Source organism: Trachurus japonicus, chromosome 8, assembly GCF_045865225.1.
Source record: "Trachurus japonicus isolate A0001 chromosome 8, Traja_1.0".
NCBI classification, from domain to species: Eukaryota; Metazoa; Chordata; class Actinopteri; order Carangiformes; family Carangidae; genus Trachurus; species Trachurus japonicus.
In genome coordinates, this window is record NC_140914.1 from 4,726,094 (window position 1) to 4,742,549 (window position 16,456).

The following is a 16,456-nucleotide window of genomic DNA, read 5'->3' on the forward strand; positions in this document are numbered from 1 at the left end:
GGTGTGAGTTAATGGATTTGATGTGTCCTCATTATTTACTGTCCTCTTCACGACACCCAACAATCAGTATTACTTCCTTCTCTTTTTCGTGTCCAGTTAACGACTGCTAGCATCACACACATGAGCATCGTGAAAAAGACAAAAATATCATGTTATATGTGATCCTGGACTGAGGATAATGGAAACGATCTGACCTCATGATGGTGATAAACGAACGAAAAAGCACGAACACTTAAATTATTACGATTCATCTTCAGGGGCACGCAACAAAAATATTCTGGCATAAAAACATTGATCCATTCGTCCCTGAGAAGTCAAGAGGAGGATTCATTCTCTTTGCAGATCATATTTACAGTAATAAAATTTAAATAATAATGAAACATATCTGGTCTGGATGAGAGAGACATGAAGACTCCTCTGGAGACGAATGAACTTCAGCTCCTTCTTAGTTTTCACTCTGAAAGTGAAAGAATAAAGCAAGTGAGGTTTTTTTGTGTCTCTTTCTTTGTCTCTTTCCTCCCCCTTCGTTGCAGCAGCAGCTTCGTGTTCAGGTGTGATATCAGTTTAAAGCTTCCACCACAGCTCTGCTCCTCTGTGCTCTGAAGGTTTTATTCCAGGTTTGAAGTTGGTGCAGCAACTGGAAATGTCAGAGCAGCAACATCACTCACTGCACGGTCGAGTCGGGTCGGGTCGGGGAGGAGAGGAGAGGAGAGGAGGAGAGGAGGAGAGGAGGACAGGAGAGAAGAGGAGAGGAGATGAGAGGAAAGCAAAGGAGAGGAGAGGAGAGGAGAGGAAAGCAAAGGAGAGGAGAGGAGAAGAGAGGAAGAAGGAGGAGACGAGAGGAAGAAGGAGGAGAGGAGAGGAGAAGAGAGGAGAGGAAGAAGGAGAGGAGAGGAAAAAGGAGAGGAGAGGAGAGAAAGAGGAGAGGAGAAAGAGGAGAGAGGAGAGGAGAGGAAGAAGGAGGGGAGAGGAGAGGAGAGGAGAGGAAGAAGGAGGGGAGAGGAGAGGAGAGGGTTATGGCTGAGCGACGTCCATCAGGCAACAAGGAGGAGGAGTCTATGGATATTCCCAGACAAATACAAGTCCAGTTGCCTACGATTCAATTTGCCCAAAAAAGAAGGAAGAAAGATGAGCAGACGTTTACTGACTAAAAGGCTGGTGGATAGAAACTGCAGGACGGTGGATGTTGTGTTAGTGCAGCAGCTCCATCCTTCCTGCTTCGTGCCGCCGCCGTCTGCAGCCTTTGCGTGTTTTCTGCTTCGGTTCGACCTCTGACCTCGACATTACGATGTGAAAGTCAGGACATGCGGCATATCCAGGAGGATGAGGAGGGGGGGAGGAGGCAGACGGGCTGTCAGCTCCCATCAGCTGCTGCTCAGCTGTGATTCAGCAGCTGGATGAGGAGGAGGAGGATTGTTGGGTTCACGTCGGGGGCTCGGCCCTGAACTCAGACCTGCCTCCGTTTCCCATCAGCCCCCTGGGGTCACACTGACTGGAGACAGGAAGTCACAGGGGAACAGGTTCATGGAGGCTGCAGGCGGCGTGATTACAGCTCTGACTTCTCCTTCTCTGACGCGTGACGACGTCCTGAGAGTCTCAGTCTGAGTCACCACAACAACACATGAACTCTGGGTTCGACTCAGTTTAAGTTCAGAGGAAAAGGAAAAGTCCTGAAGCATGAGCTGATGATATATTGATGTTGATAATTCACCAATCATCTACTCACTGTCATGCCAAGGAAGGGTTTGGAGAACTTTCAGATTCATCAAAATGCTTTAGGAGAATTTTCATATAATGGCGGTGGATAGAGTTCACTTTTGAATCGTCCAAAACACTATGAAACATCCAGATACCTCCATACTGCTCGTCTGTACTAACCCAAGTGTCCTGAAGCCGCCACATGGAAAAGTTGTTGGGAAAAAATGTATGCGATCTCTGTTTTTATCCGTGTTGTAGCAGTAGCTCCCAGTGGCTGCGTGAGATGTTCTTCCAACATCCAATGGTTTACAACGACGAACATCTCGCAGCAAATCTCGCGCATGCGCACAAACATCAACAGAGCCACTGGGAGCTACTGCTACAACAAGGATAAAAACAGAGATCACGTTAGTTTTTTCCGAACAACTTTTCCATGTGGCGGCTTCAGGACACTTGGGTCAGTACAGACGAGCAGTATGGAGGTATCTGGATGTTTCATAGTCTGTGTTTTGGACCATTCAAAACTGAACTCTATCCGCCGCCATTATAGAGTGCCTATAAGCGAAACCAGGAAGTAACGGTTGCCATGGGACCTCAACTCGGAAATAGTCTCCATGTAAGTGAACGGGAGTCAAAGTTTTATTTCGTGATCTGATTGAATAGTGTGATGTTAAAACTCTCTGTCCTCTACCTGTTTAAAACACCACGGTTCATGAAGAGAAACCAGCAGTTTGTTGTAAAACTATTGTAAAATAAAACTCAGAAGAATCCGTAACCAGAAAGACTCCAGGTGGCGTAGGTGTCGTCACCACATGGGGTCCTTTCTTTCCCGTGTCAGTTGGTGACGTATTTTTAGTGGGACACCAGATCTGTAGTCCGTAGAGCGTCTTCACACTAAATACATTCTTCTGTTGCCGTTTTACAACAAACTGCTGATTTCTCTTCATGAAACGTGATGTTTTAAACAGGTAGAGGTCATATTTTTTTCTCATGGCGCAATTCAATCGGATCATGAAATAAAATTTTGACTCTCGTTCACTTCTATGGAGACTTTTTCCGAATTGAGGACCGATGGCGACCGTTACTTCCTGCTTCCACTTAGCCTCTCTATATCTCCAAACCCTTCCTTGGCATGACCGTGAGTAGATTAATTATTGATTTTGAGGTGAAGTATCCCTTTAAGACTTGGGTCAAAACCGACCCTATAACACAAGACGAAGGTTAAAAAGAAGTGGCACATGTCCGAGTGTGCATGTGTGTGTGTGATTAATAGAGCTCACAGATATTGATTATGTTGGTGAGGTCATCACCGTGCACCAAACTTCTCCCTCCGCCGTCCGAGGCTGTGGAGGTCAAAGGTCAGAGGTCACAGTGAGGGAGATTGATCTGGTCTTTGGATCTTTAGGCAGAGGATGGAGGTGTTGCCCCCCTCCTCCTCCTCCTCCTCCTCCTCCCCCCAGGAGGATGCTGGGAGCACTTTGTTCCCCGAGACAAACACAACACAGACACCAATATTTACACATTCCCCCACAAACGGCCACCGGCAAAGTATTATGGAAATGTATGTATGCACCGGAGAATCAATGCAGTCAGACGTTAATTATACTCAAAGCTTGAAGTGTTGAAGTGGAGATGGTGGAGTGTGTGTGTGTGTGTGTGTGTGTGTGTGTGTGTGTGTGTGTGTGTGTGTGTGTACACACTAAAAACAGTTGGGTTAAAAAATAACCCAATTTTAACCCAACTGCTGGTTCAAATAAGGACGAACCCCTTTTTTGGGTTAATTTTAACCCAACAGGTTGGGTTATTTTTTTGACCCAACTTTTGGGTTGAATATTCAGAGTTGGGTTATGCTAACTACAACGTTGGGTTATTTTAACCCCACTATTGGGTCGTGTATAAAGCGCTTGCTCGATTAATGAATCCACTACTCTGATGTCCTCTCCGGCTGGGGGCGATATGACAGAGTGTGAGGGTCTGTCTCCAACAACAGAGCAGCTTTCCGGTTGTGATGTCGCATAAAAAAAGAGGAAATAACGGATATTCACAGGTAGCTGTGGTGGCGGGCGGAGACAGACAGTGCGCGGACAGCATTTTTCAAATTAACCGGCCGGTTAAGTCACAGAATTACCCAACCCTTAACCCAATGAATGGGTTACTCACTGAAAAATAACCCAATGACTTGAACAACCCAGGAATTGGGTTAAATTCATAGCCGTATAACCCTGAAAATGGGTTACACTCTGGAAAAATAACCCAAAAATTTAACTCAACACCAATAACTCAGAAATTGGGTTACAGAGATAACCCAACATTTTTTAGTGTGTATGTGTGCGTGTGTGTCCATTGTAAAGCAGACAAGTTGAAATTAAAACGCTACACAGAAAGATGAGCTCTGCTGTCGTCTTCCTCCTTCCTCCTCCTCCTCCTCCTTCAGTCCCACAGGAGGAATAAATCACAGAGCTGCAGATGCGACGCTTGATATCTGCTGTTTAGATCAGCACACACACACTGAGACACACTGAAACACACACTGAGACACACACACACACACATATTTGAAATGCTGTATTTGATTTGGCTAAATAGAAGTGAGTGAAGGTGAGGAGCGGAAAACACAACGATGATCCCTCCCCCCTCCTCTCTCTCCCTCTCTCTCTGTCGTGTTTCCCCCCATTGCTGCTGCTGCTGCCGGGCAGAGAGGTTCCCATGTTGCCGTGGTGACTGTGACGGAGAAAAACAGTGGCTTGTGTTTGATTGACGCCTGACACATCTGCATCTGCATCCGTGCATACACACCGTATCTCAATGAGGTGGTTTAGTGAGATGTGTTTCCCTCATTATCCATCCAGCCGCTGCAGCAGCAGCAACAACAACAACAACAGTGACATATTCATTCACCTGTCAATTGGAAAATGAATCCGTTTTAAATCATAAATCCTTTTATCTTTTAACTGAGGTGAGACTGATGCTCTTTGTCATCGGGGGCTTCGTATGAATTTCATATGTCAGATCTGAGCCGGACAGACAGATGGACGGACGGACGGACGGACGGCTCCTAATGAGCCTCTGTCTTGTTATTAAGTTTTCATGCTGCAGGTATTTTTAACCTGTGGAGACGTCAGAGCTGAAAACACCTCCAGATACGACTGAGGATGTTTGTTTAATATGAAACGGAGAGTAAAGTGTAAAGTGAAGTTGTCACAGCTCCACTTCTGCAAACATTTGTTTTTTTCTCTTTCTCCACATGTGCAGCTAAAGCTAAAGTGTTCTTCTGTTTTCTTTTCATTTCATTTCAAAACACATTTTGCTGCTAAAGGACCAGTGCACTGTTTTATTACAGCTGTGCTGGTCTCAGGTCAGTGCACAGCTGTCCAGATGTTGAGATGTATTGAGACTTGCCCTCTTCTCCTGTTGTTTTTCTGTACAACCTCTCTCCTTTAGTTGTTTTTCTTTCATTAATTTACACAATTAATACATAAATAATCACTTGATCTGTGTATAATTGTCACCACTCATCACTGGACTGTAGATATTTATTTGATTAATATGGCTTTTTTATTCTTTGTATTTATTCTTTGTGCTCTTTATTCCTTTTAATTGATGTCTGCTGCAAACACTGGACCTTATGTTATCTTATTTTATATAAGCTCACTTTATCGTGTAGTATATTGTATCTCATCTCATCTCATCTCATCTCATCTCATCTCATCTCATCTCATCTCATCTCATTTCATTTCAAATAGCTTGTAAATAGATTTTCTCTGCTTGTTACATGATAATATTCTCTTAGGTTGAGTGCAGCTCCCTGTGCACAGTCTTTGTATTAACAGTTTTAATTCTTTCCCATCACATCTACACTGTAAAAAACTCTGACACGGATCAGATTTTGTTTTTTACACTTCAGTCGCTGACAGAGAGACTCTCTTCAAAGTGCTGAAATAGAAACTTTAAAACAGATGTTGTGATTCTTTTCAGTGATTCTCATTTCTCTGGTTGCAAAAATCGCTTAAGAACCAGTTAAAGGTGGTTAAGAGGTTTTAAGGGAGCTTAAGCTACACTACGGGAACCTTAACGCAGCATCCGGCTGAATTTATGAAGCGAAACAACCTAATACTTTGAGTTTGAGTGTCAGAATGAGCACCGTGATACAGTAATTATGGACATTTTCAGTTTGAATGGAACTGGAGGATGGTTTCTCTGTGTTGACGTCGGAGCTGCCACACTGAGAATAAACACATCCAGAGTGAGACTGAGTGTTTCTGAGCTGCTGCTGGTTTCGGACAATGGAATAATAAATCCCCCGACCGTGAAGAAGACGAGTCTAATTCAGAACATAAACCTGCAGCTCTTCAACTTTATTATGGCTGTGAATCACATAATTAACTTCAGAGTCTCTCACATCAAGTGTTATTTATTTATTTATTTATTTATTTTTCTTACCACTGCACTGAATCATCACAGTGTGTTTTCTGCTTCGTAATGAACTCATTTCTATTCAGTGTTGTGTTATTCTCCAAATCATACGAGTGTAAAGTGCAAACACACACACACACATGCTGCTCAGATTAGATTAGAGGGATGGAGTTTAGATGGTGTGTAAACCGAGTGGGTGGTCAAAGCTGCTGAATCGTTTTGAGTGGGTGGGGGTGGGTGGGGGTCTCTGCAGCTGAAGCAGGAAGAATCGTCCTCTTCCATTGATTTTTCCGTCTTTGTGCTGCTGCAGCGGTGAGTTAGGCTCAAGATGCTCCGACCGCTCGGCGTTCTGCTCAAGATGCAACTATTCACATCCAGATATCTGAACCTGGACCTGGGAGCTCGTTTTCATTTTGCTTCCTGCTGCTCGAGCGCCAGAATTTGTGGAATTTAGTCAAACTTAAAGGGATAGTTCAACATTTTTGGCAAATTAGCCCCATTGCCATAATCCCTATAGTCATGGCACTAGGTTCGTTACCTTTAATTGTCGGTGCAAGCTATTTTTAGAACAGCGGAGCAGAGCCGTGAGGCAAGGCAAGGCAAGGCAAGGCAATTTTATTTGTATAGCCCGTTTTTACAGAGCTACGCTACGGAGGCTCATGGGATTTCTTGGTTTCCCTCATCAAACTCATCAAATACACAATCCAACAACTCCACAACGCTCTGGTGGACAAGTTGTGACCTGCACATTCACCACGCTATGAGATAATAACAGGACGTTACCAGACAGAGTTGTTTTAGAGGGAAATTCATGCAAAACCGCTGATGCACGTTCCCGTTGGAGGCAGTTTTTCATCAAGCAGTCTCTGAATTTCCCTCTAAAACAACTCTGTCTGGTAGCGTTCTGTTATTATCTCATAGCGTGGTGAATGTGCAGGTCACAACTTGTCCACCAGAGCGTTGTGGAGTTGTTGGATTGTGTATTTGATGAGTTTGGTGAGAGAAACCAAGAAATCCCATTAGCCCATGTAGCGTAGCTCTGAGCAGCTCGCGGCTCTGCTCCGCCGTTCTAAAAATAGCTTGCACCGGCAATTAAAGGTAACAAACCTACTGCTATGACTATAGGGATTATGGCAATGGGCCAATTTGCCAAAATGTTGAACTATCCCTTGAAGACTAAAAGCTATTTATCAACTTCCTCCAGTCTAAGAATCCGTCCTCCTCCTCCAGATGAACGTTCTGGTTTTGTCTAATGATGAACAGTTGATCAGACAATATCATTGGTTTGGACAGAGCAGGTTTCATCCCTGTCACTCACCAACAATGTAACATGAATGAATGAACTAGAAATATTAGGAAACATTCATTTTTGATTAATTCCCAATGTATTTTGTATTATTTTGTAGATTTACTACGGTTGAATACACACTCTACTTCTATATTCTTAAAGAAGGGATTCCATTCAGCGATTGGTCATTGCTATAAATTTGGAAATGACGTCATCTAAAATTCAGTTTATCACACATAGTACCGTAGTAACTCAGCTCTGAGACTGACACTTTAGATTCAGTCCTACATGCTGTTACGTAAAAAGTGTAAGACGTTTGATAAATAACTTTTAAGTGCAGCTGTCAGCGCAGAAAATTTACTCATAGCAGTGTTGTTAGGAGGAATTCTAATAAGCTTGATAAACACGGCCCCTGATCTCATTTCTCATCGATCTTGATTTACTTGGACTGTAAATATTGGATGATGAAACATGAGTCTGACCTGCTGCTGCTGCAGTGTTTGGGTGTTTGGGTGAGTTGGTTTGGACACGATGAAGCTTCGTCTGGAACAACAGGTTCTCTCTCCAGTAAAAACAACACTCTTCATATTTCCCTCTCAGCAGCAGCGCGGCTCATTATCCTCTCATGTACTGTTGAATTATGGGATTGTTCCTACATTAAGTATGGCTTGCTGGAGGGCAAAATTAAGGCATTAACAACAGCTTATTAAAACTGCACTGTTGGATTTGGCAAAACTGCTGCAGCACCAACAAACATAATGAGTTTATAAACCAAACATTGACTTTTTATTTATTTATTTATTTTTTTAATAAAAACACCAACAATAGAAGGATCAAACATCATTTATTATCATCGTAATATAATTTATATTTAGATAAAACTAAGAAGAGCTATTATTAAGAGTAGTGGTGCATACATTAAACAATGGATTTAGTGTATACATGCACATCTGTTGCAGAATAATCAAGTTCGCATTAAGCATGAAATCTGTGTTGCTGTCTTCTCGTTGTGTGTGTGTGTGATGAAGCCTGCGTGGATGCCTCTGCTATGAAGCACAGAAATCACAGTAATTCCAGTAAAAGGTTGTAAATAGAAACTGTCAGTGCTCTGTTCTGTTCTGTTTGTCTGCTCTGCTCTGCACTGCAAAAACTCAAAATCTTTCCAAGAATATTTGTCTTATTTGTTGTCAAAATGTCTCATTTCTAGTCAAAACTAATCTCTCTCCACTTAAAATAAGACTCATCACCTAAAAATTAACTTGTTTTTAGATAATTTTCACTTGTTTCAAACACATTTTCACTTGAAATAAGTAGAAAAATCTGCCAGTGAAAGCAAATTTTTGTGCTTGTAATAAGGAAGAAAAACTTGCTCCATTATCAGATTATTCTAAGTGAAAACATGCTTGAAAGAAGGAAAAAGTGTCTAAAAACAAACTGCTTTTTAATGTGATGAGTCTTATTTTAAAGGGATAGTTCAACATTTTGGCAAATTGGCCCATTGCCATAATCCCTATAGTCATAGCAGTAGGTTTGTTACCTTTAATTGTCGGTGCAAGCTATTTTTAGAACGGCGGAGCAGAGCCGTGAGCTGCTCAGAGCTACGTTACGGAGGCTAAAGGAATTTCTTGGTTTCCCTCATCAAACTCATCAAATACAAAATCCAAAAACTCCAAAACGCTTTCGTGGACAAGTTGTGACCTGCACAATCACCACGCTATGAGATAATAACAGAATGTTACGAAATGGAGCCGTTTTCGAGGGAAATACAGAGTCTGCTTGCTGAAAAACTGTCCCTGAACGCAACTTGCATCAGCGGTTTTGCATGAATTTACCACTAAAACAACTCTGTCTCGTGACGTTCCCTTAATATCTCATAGCGTGGTGAATGTGCAGCTCACAACTTGTCCACGACAGCGTTTTGGAGTTGTTGGATTGTGTATTTGATGAGTTTGATGAGGGAAACCAAGAAATTCCTTTAGCCTCCATAGCATAGCTCTGAGAAGCCTGCTGCTCCGCTCCGCCGTTCTAAAAATAGCTTACACTGACAATTAAAGCTAACGAACCTACTGCTATCACTATAGCGATTATGGCAATGGGCCAATTTGCCAAAATGTTGAACTATCCCTTTAAGTATAATGAGATTTGTTTTGACTAGAAATGACATTTTGACTAAAAATAAGACAAATATTCTTGGTAAGATATTTGATTTTTTTGGCCGTGTGCTCAGCGGTCGGCGTTCATCCTCCGCAGCTTGGCCGGCAGGTTGTCCTCCGGCCTCGCTCCGGCCGAGAGCAGCGGGCTGTGCATGGGCGCCGGGGGGGCCGGGGGGGACAGCGTGGACTGCTGCTGCAGGCTGTGCTGGTACAGGTCTCCGGTGGACTGCGTCATGGGGTCGAATCCCACCTTGAAGGGCTTGAGCTGCAGCCGGTTCTCGGGCTCGGGCCCCGGCGAGGAGGAGCTGAGGCGCTGCAGCTTGAGCGGCAGATCCCCCGTGCTGCACGCCTTCTCCGAGTGCTGCGAGCTGAGCAGCAGCACCTTCCTCTGCAGGTCCTCCTTCCCCGACGAGCTCATCCTCTGCAGCTTGCTGGGCAGCCGGCCGCCCCCCATCGTCCCCCCGCCGCCGCCGCCTAGTCCCTGCCGGCCCCTCTCGTCCGAAGACGTGTTGATGCAATCCACCGAGAACACCCGGTTGCGTCGGGCCGCGCTGCCGCCGATGCCGTGGCTGTCGGTCAGTGCGGGCGTCGGGGTGGACAGAGGCGAGGGCAGAGAGTTCTTCTCCTCGTACTCCTTCACGCTGTACGCCGGCGTCGGCACCTCGAAGGTACTGTGGAACTGCGAGTAGTCCACCCTGAAGAAGCCCTCCTCCAGGGACATGACGGGCAGGAAGCGGTGGCCCCACAGCACCTCGTCCTCCGTGTACGACGTCCGCGCCTGGCACGTCATCCCTGCAGCACACACACACACGGAGAAACTCTGTCAGCGACTCTGAACGACTCAGTTAGTGTGCAGTGTGAAAGGCCAGCGCTCCTGCACATTAGCTCTTCTTCCACTCTGCTCTACCTGAGGAGCTTTGTGCTTCTTCTATTAGAGACTTAGAGGGATATTTCAACATTTTGTGCAAATTCTCCTATTGCTATAATCCCCATAGTCTTATAGGAGTAGGTTCATTACCTTTAATTGTCGGTGCAAGCTGTTTTGAGATCGGCGGGGAAGAGACGCAAGCTCTGCACGGCGAGCGGTATTTCCACCTTTCCCTCATCAAACTCATCAAATACACAATCCAACAACTCCAAAATGCTCTGGTGGACAAGTTGTGACCTGCACATTCACCACGCTATGAGATAATCATGTAACATTACGACACGTGAAGCAAATACTCTGAACTACTTGCGCTTTTGAAATCCCTCCGCTCAGCAGTCGTGTCTGGAATGTAGTTCCGGCTGCATTTGCCTCTAAAACAACTTGTACAACTCATAACTTGTAATGTTACGTGATTATTTCATAGCGTGGTGAATGTGCAGGTCACAACTTGTCCACTAGAGCGTTTTGGAGTAATGTATTTGATGAGTTTGATGAGGGAAAGGCGAAAATACCGCGTGCCGTGCAGAGCTCACATCTCTTCCCCGCTGATCTCAAAACAACATGCACCCACAATTAAAGGTAATAAACCTATACTGCTGTGATTATAGGGATTATGGCAAAATGCGCCAAAATGTTGAACTATCCCTTTAAAAACCATTTCAAAGCAGGAAAATCCCATAATTCACAAAACCAGCGCTCACCACTGACTGTTATCACAACCTAATAGCCGTCCCATATTCCATGCATGTCGGCTCTGATGTAGAACTTTGATTAGAGTAATTAAAGGGAAGCGAGGTCTCTCCCAGGGTGCAAAGTGCCTCTGTTCCCGTTTCTGTTTCTGTTTCATGTTCCCGTGCAGCTGCTGAGTGTTTTGCACCTTTTCTGTTAATGTAGGTGAAAGGTGACTCACGCTTGTCCTCAGCGTGTCTGTCTGTGTGTCGCGTGTTGCCTGTGATAATTGGCTGTCTGATTAACATAATTAGCAGCCGCCTCGCACCGAGCTGCATCGGCCTGTCTTTACGTCTCTTCACTGTAAACCCTGCTGCTGCTGCTGCTGCTGCTGCTGCTGCTGCCAGTTGTGAATCGTCTCGTCTCCTGTGAAACACAATTACCTATTGACTCAGCGGTGTCATGCTGTTTTGGCAGCCGTTTATTACTGTGTATATTTGTTCATCATTTGAGAGGCAGAGATGCTGCTGCAGGATTAGAGCAGTTTGCAAACATCCTAAACACTGTTTTCCCCTGTCTGACCTCGGCTCTTGTAAAATAATTTTCTTGACATTTGGATGCTCGCTCGAGGTCCGCGGCAATCAATAAGCACTTAGTCCATATTTCTTCTGATCCAGCGGCTCTGCCTCCTCCTGAGCTTTTTTTTTCTTCTATTAAACACTGCTCACTAAACACTATACAGCTCTAGAGTAGGAGTCTGATCTCGTCCCTCTGAGCCACGATATGAGCAGTGTTATGTCAGAGCCTGATGCTATTCCAGGCTCCCTGCTCATCTCCATCCACAGAAAGAAAAAAAAAAAACCTTTAGCAGTCCTACATCTGCACAAAGGTCATTTTTGTTCTTAATTAGCCCCGAGGCTGGAATCACCAGGCTGAGTCGTCTGGGATCATTCTGTGACTGTATTTCTTCTGACTGCAGATGCTTAAAGACGAAAACACCAGCACCGGCAGTGCACAGTGGAGGCTTGTGGGGTTCACAGCCTGACGGGCATGCCAGCTTTGTTTCATCACTCTGGCATCATGTGGGTTTTCACCCAGCTGCTTAATGTTCAGTTGCATCTTGAATAAAGCCCTTTGGCGCAGCGATATGCAAACACATGGCGGCCGGAGAGCAGGGCGTCCCCCGAAGAAGAGGACTTTATGTAAAACTCCTGGCACTGTTTACAGAGTGCACTGTGGGGATGCTTCACCTTCTTTCTGTTGGGCTCGACCTCGCTGTTGTTACAGAGCAGGAGGCTAAACGAGGACACAGACACACACAGAGAGAGAGGAGGGTGTCGTCTGCATATTGGCGAACTCTAACGATATTTATATATAGGTTTTAATGAGGAACTCCTCTGTTTCTACAGGTTCTGCTCTGCTGTTTGAGACACTCGTCGTTCTATTGGTTCTTGATCCTGGGAATCGTCAGAGCGTTTTTTAATTTCAGTGTCTGCCGGGGCTGTAAATAAAAATTTCGGTTCGGTGCGTGTTCAGTTTCTGAATTCACGGCTCAGTTTTTTGAGGGTCAGCTTGAAAAGAAAAAAAAAGTTAATTCATTTATTATGAACATTTGTCTTTCTTTCTTTCTTTCTTTCTTTCTTTCTTTCTTTCTGGTAGCACTACATAATACGGCCCGCGACTTACAGCGTACCTACCGCTCTCTTGCGGCGTAGGTTGCAGCTTATTTCACACAAGTACTGAGTAACTGCAGCTCACTTTCCCCCCTGTTTCCCCCGTGCATTTACAGTGTAACTAGGCTGCGTCTTAGCGCGTAACTTACATCCTGCTTCACACCAACTTCCACAGAAGTACAGGGTAACTCTCGCTGTTTTACAGTTTAACTAGGCTGCGTCTTGGCACGTAACTCCTGTCCTACTTTACACCAAATTACACAGTAACTCTCGCTCACTCCGCCACTAATTACCCCGCATTTTACAGTATAACTAGGTTGTGTCTTAGAGCGTAACTCCCGTACAATTACGTCCTACTTTGCCCGGACTTACAGTGTAACTCCTGCCAGGCACATTAGAAATTAAATAGTCTACTGTACAATATGAGCACAGTTGCAATCCATGTTTTCCAAAAGTGTCAGCAGCGACATTTCACCTCTATTTCAGAGATTTATTATTCATTATTTAATTGTATGGTTTGGAATAGGTGAGAAATGGGTATAGAGTGTGGACATTTTCCAATACAGTAACAGGCTGGCTGGTAGCAAACTTACCTCTCTAAAATGCACATCTATGAAAGTCTATTTCTGTCATCCAAGGGCAAAACACAAACTATACAGTAATACATCCACAATAATGAGTCATTCGGAGAGTTAGAAAATGTTTTTATTATTTATTAACCAGAAAACACATGACACATCCACATCCATGATCATTCATAAACTTTAAGTACAGTAAGTACCCTACTGTAAGTGAGCACTGTTACCCCTCCTTAGTCTGCACCTATACAGTAGCTGTCATGCACCTACACACTACTTGTCTTAGAGTTACCCAGTAAGTAGAGGGTAACGGGCTGTATTATAAAGTAATGGCTGTTACTCCCTCCTTACGCTGCACCTATACAGTAGCTGTCATGCACCTACACACTACTTGTCTTAGAGTTACCCAGTAAGTAGAGGGTAACGGGCTGTATTATAAAGTAATGGCTGTTACTCCCTCCTTACGCTGCACCTATACAGTAGCTGTCATGCACCTACACACTACTTGTCTTAGAGTTACCCAGTAAGTAGAGGGTAACGGGCTGTATTATAAAGTAATGGCTGTTACTCCCTCCTTACGCTGCACCTATACAGTAGCTGTCATGCACCTACACACTACTTGTCTTAGAGTTACCCAGTAAGTAGAGGGTAACGGGCTGTATTATAAAGTAATGGCTGTTACTCCTTCCTTACGCTGCACCTATACAGTAGCTGTCATGCACCTACACACTACTTGTCTTAGAGTTACCCAGTAAGTAGAGGGTAACGGGCTGTATTATAAAGTAATGGCTGTTACTCCCTCCTTAGTCTGCACCTATACAGTAGCTGTCATGCACCTACACACTACTTGTCTTAGAGTTACCCAGTAAGTAGAGGGTAACGGGCTGTATTATAAAGTAATGGCTGTTACTCCCTCCTTAGTCTGCACCTATACAGTAGCTGTCATGCACCTACACTGTACTTGTCTTAGAGTTACCCAGTAAGTAGAGGGTAACGGGCTGTATTATAAAGTAATGGCTGTTACTCCCTCCTTAGTCTGCACCTATACAGTAGCTGTCATGCACCTACACACTACTTGTCTTAGAGTTACCCAGTAAGTAGAGGGTAACGGGCTGTATTATAAAGTATTCTTTGTTATTCCCTCCTTAGAGTGCAAATACACTGTAATTGTCCTGCAACTACAATGTAGTTGTCCCGGAGTTACCCAGTACCTACAAAGTAGCGGGCTGTATTATAAAGTATTCTTTGTTATTCCCTCCTTAGTGTGCAAATACACTGTAATTGTCCTGCAACTACACTGTAGTTGTCCTGGAGTTACCCAGTACCTTCTACTGCAGCTGTAACTACTGTCTAAGTAGAACCAGTAAGTTAGAACACAGTTTGTTTCACGAGATAACATCATCTGAAAGTACAGTAATACAAAGACAAAACTAACTGAAGTGTCCCTGACATCATAAAATAACAGATTTCTACTGGCTTTTGTTATTTACATTAAAGTTCAGTTTTGTTCCTTCTGTTATAAACTGTTTCATTTAGTTTTGATCCATCTGTCTGGTCCTTCTAGGTCTAAAATAGTCAGTCAAGTCAGTTTCATTTGACAAAATGTACTTTCTAAGTTAGAAGAGTCAAGTGGAAAAGATTGTTGTGATACTACTATCACACCGGAGTGTGACACTCAGTAATGGAGAATGGATGGGCTCCTCCATAAAAGGTGATCTTGATCTTGATCCAGCTCCTTGGGTCAAGGCAGAGATCAGGGTCATGGGTGGCGTGCCATCTCCCTCGTCAGGTACCATTTTCATGGCATCTCAAAAACCTCACCTGTGTAGAAACATAATTATATATTGTATCATCAACTTCATCACATAAATGCATCACTGTAAAACAAAGTGAGAAAATTAATAACTTTGAACGGTACAGTTTTTCTCATCATGGAATACTTAATCCCGGTTTTACCTTTCACATCATAAATCATTAGCCTTTTAAACCATAACTTGTGATTTTTAAGCATATTAATCAATTACAAATTATACATATTTTTTTCTTTAACTATTGAGTAAATATTTTAACCATTTAAAAATCTTCAATTTTACAAAATCAATGCTATGACCATACTGTTTCACAACTGTAGGCTGCACCAGTACATTATTGTTACTCTTGACTGTATTCATCATACCAGTCATTACCAACAGTAACGTTAGCTAATGGAGCTAATGTGGACAGTAGCTACTAACACAAATACAGTTCCCGGGTTAGCGTGGTTCAGGGGAAAACACACACTATTATCTTTAGCACAAGCTAACATTGCTAGCTGCGTTAGCATAGCTACTTAACTCACCAAGAGGTTGATAACGCGGTCAAACTGCCGTCGCACAGGTCCTCGGTTCATCCCTCTCGTCTCCCGGGGTGTTTGCTCTGTGTTTATATCAACATATCACATCGTAGACATTGCATAATTTCCCTCATTTCTCCACTTCGTCTCCTCCTGTCGTCCCTGGCTGTGTCAACAAGCTCCGTCCTCGCTGTGAGGTGGGACTTTCTACCTTCTCAACAGGCAACCAAGTGAGCTGCTTCTGGTCTGACCAATGACAGATGGTCAAAGGTGAGTGACTGTGATTGACGACTTATTTCATCCTATTTGACTATCACAGTCTCTCAGATTTGACCATCTGTCATTGGTCAGACCAGAAGCTGCTCACTTGCCATTGGTTGCCTGTTGAGAAGGTAGAAAGTCCCACCTCACAGCGAGGACGGAGCTTGTTGACACAGCCAGGGACGACAGGAGGAGACGAAGTGGAGAAATGAGGGAAATGATGCAATGTCTACGATGTGATATGTTGATATAAACACAGAGCAAACACCCCGGGAGACGAGAGGGATGAACCGAGGACCTGTGCGACGGCAGTTTGACCGCGTTATCAACCTCTTGGTGAGTTAAGTAGCTATGCTAACGCAGCTAGCAATGTTAGCTTGTGCTAAAGATAATAGTGTGTGTTTTCCCCTGCACCAGCTAACCGGGAACTGTATTTGTGTTAGTACTGTCCACATTAGCTCCA

General features: G+C 43.9%; 1 protein-coding gene across 1 annotated transcript in view; it reads right to left on the reverse strand.

Annotated features, from left to right (window-relative positions):
- Nucleotides 1-9,615: 9,615 nt before the first annotated feature.
- Nucleotides 9,616-16,456, reverse strand: part of kcnj19a (potassium inwardly rectifying channel subfamily J member 19a) — a 31,229-nt gene continuing 24,388 nt past the window's right edge. The window contains exon 3 of the mRNA XM_085783387.1: nt 9,616-10,344. Coding sequence (XP_085639513.1) covers nt 9,623-10,344 — 722 coding nt within the window. The 3' untranslated portion in view covers nt 9,616-9,622. The remainder of the gene's footprint in view (nt 10,345-16,456) is intronic.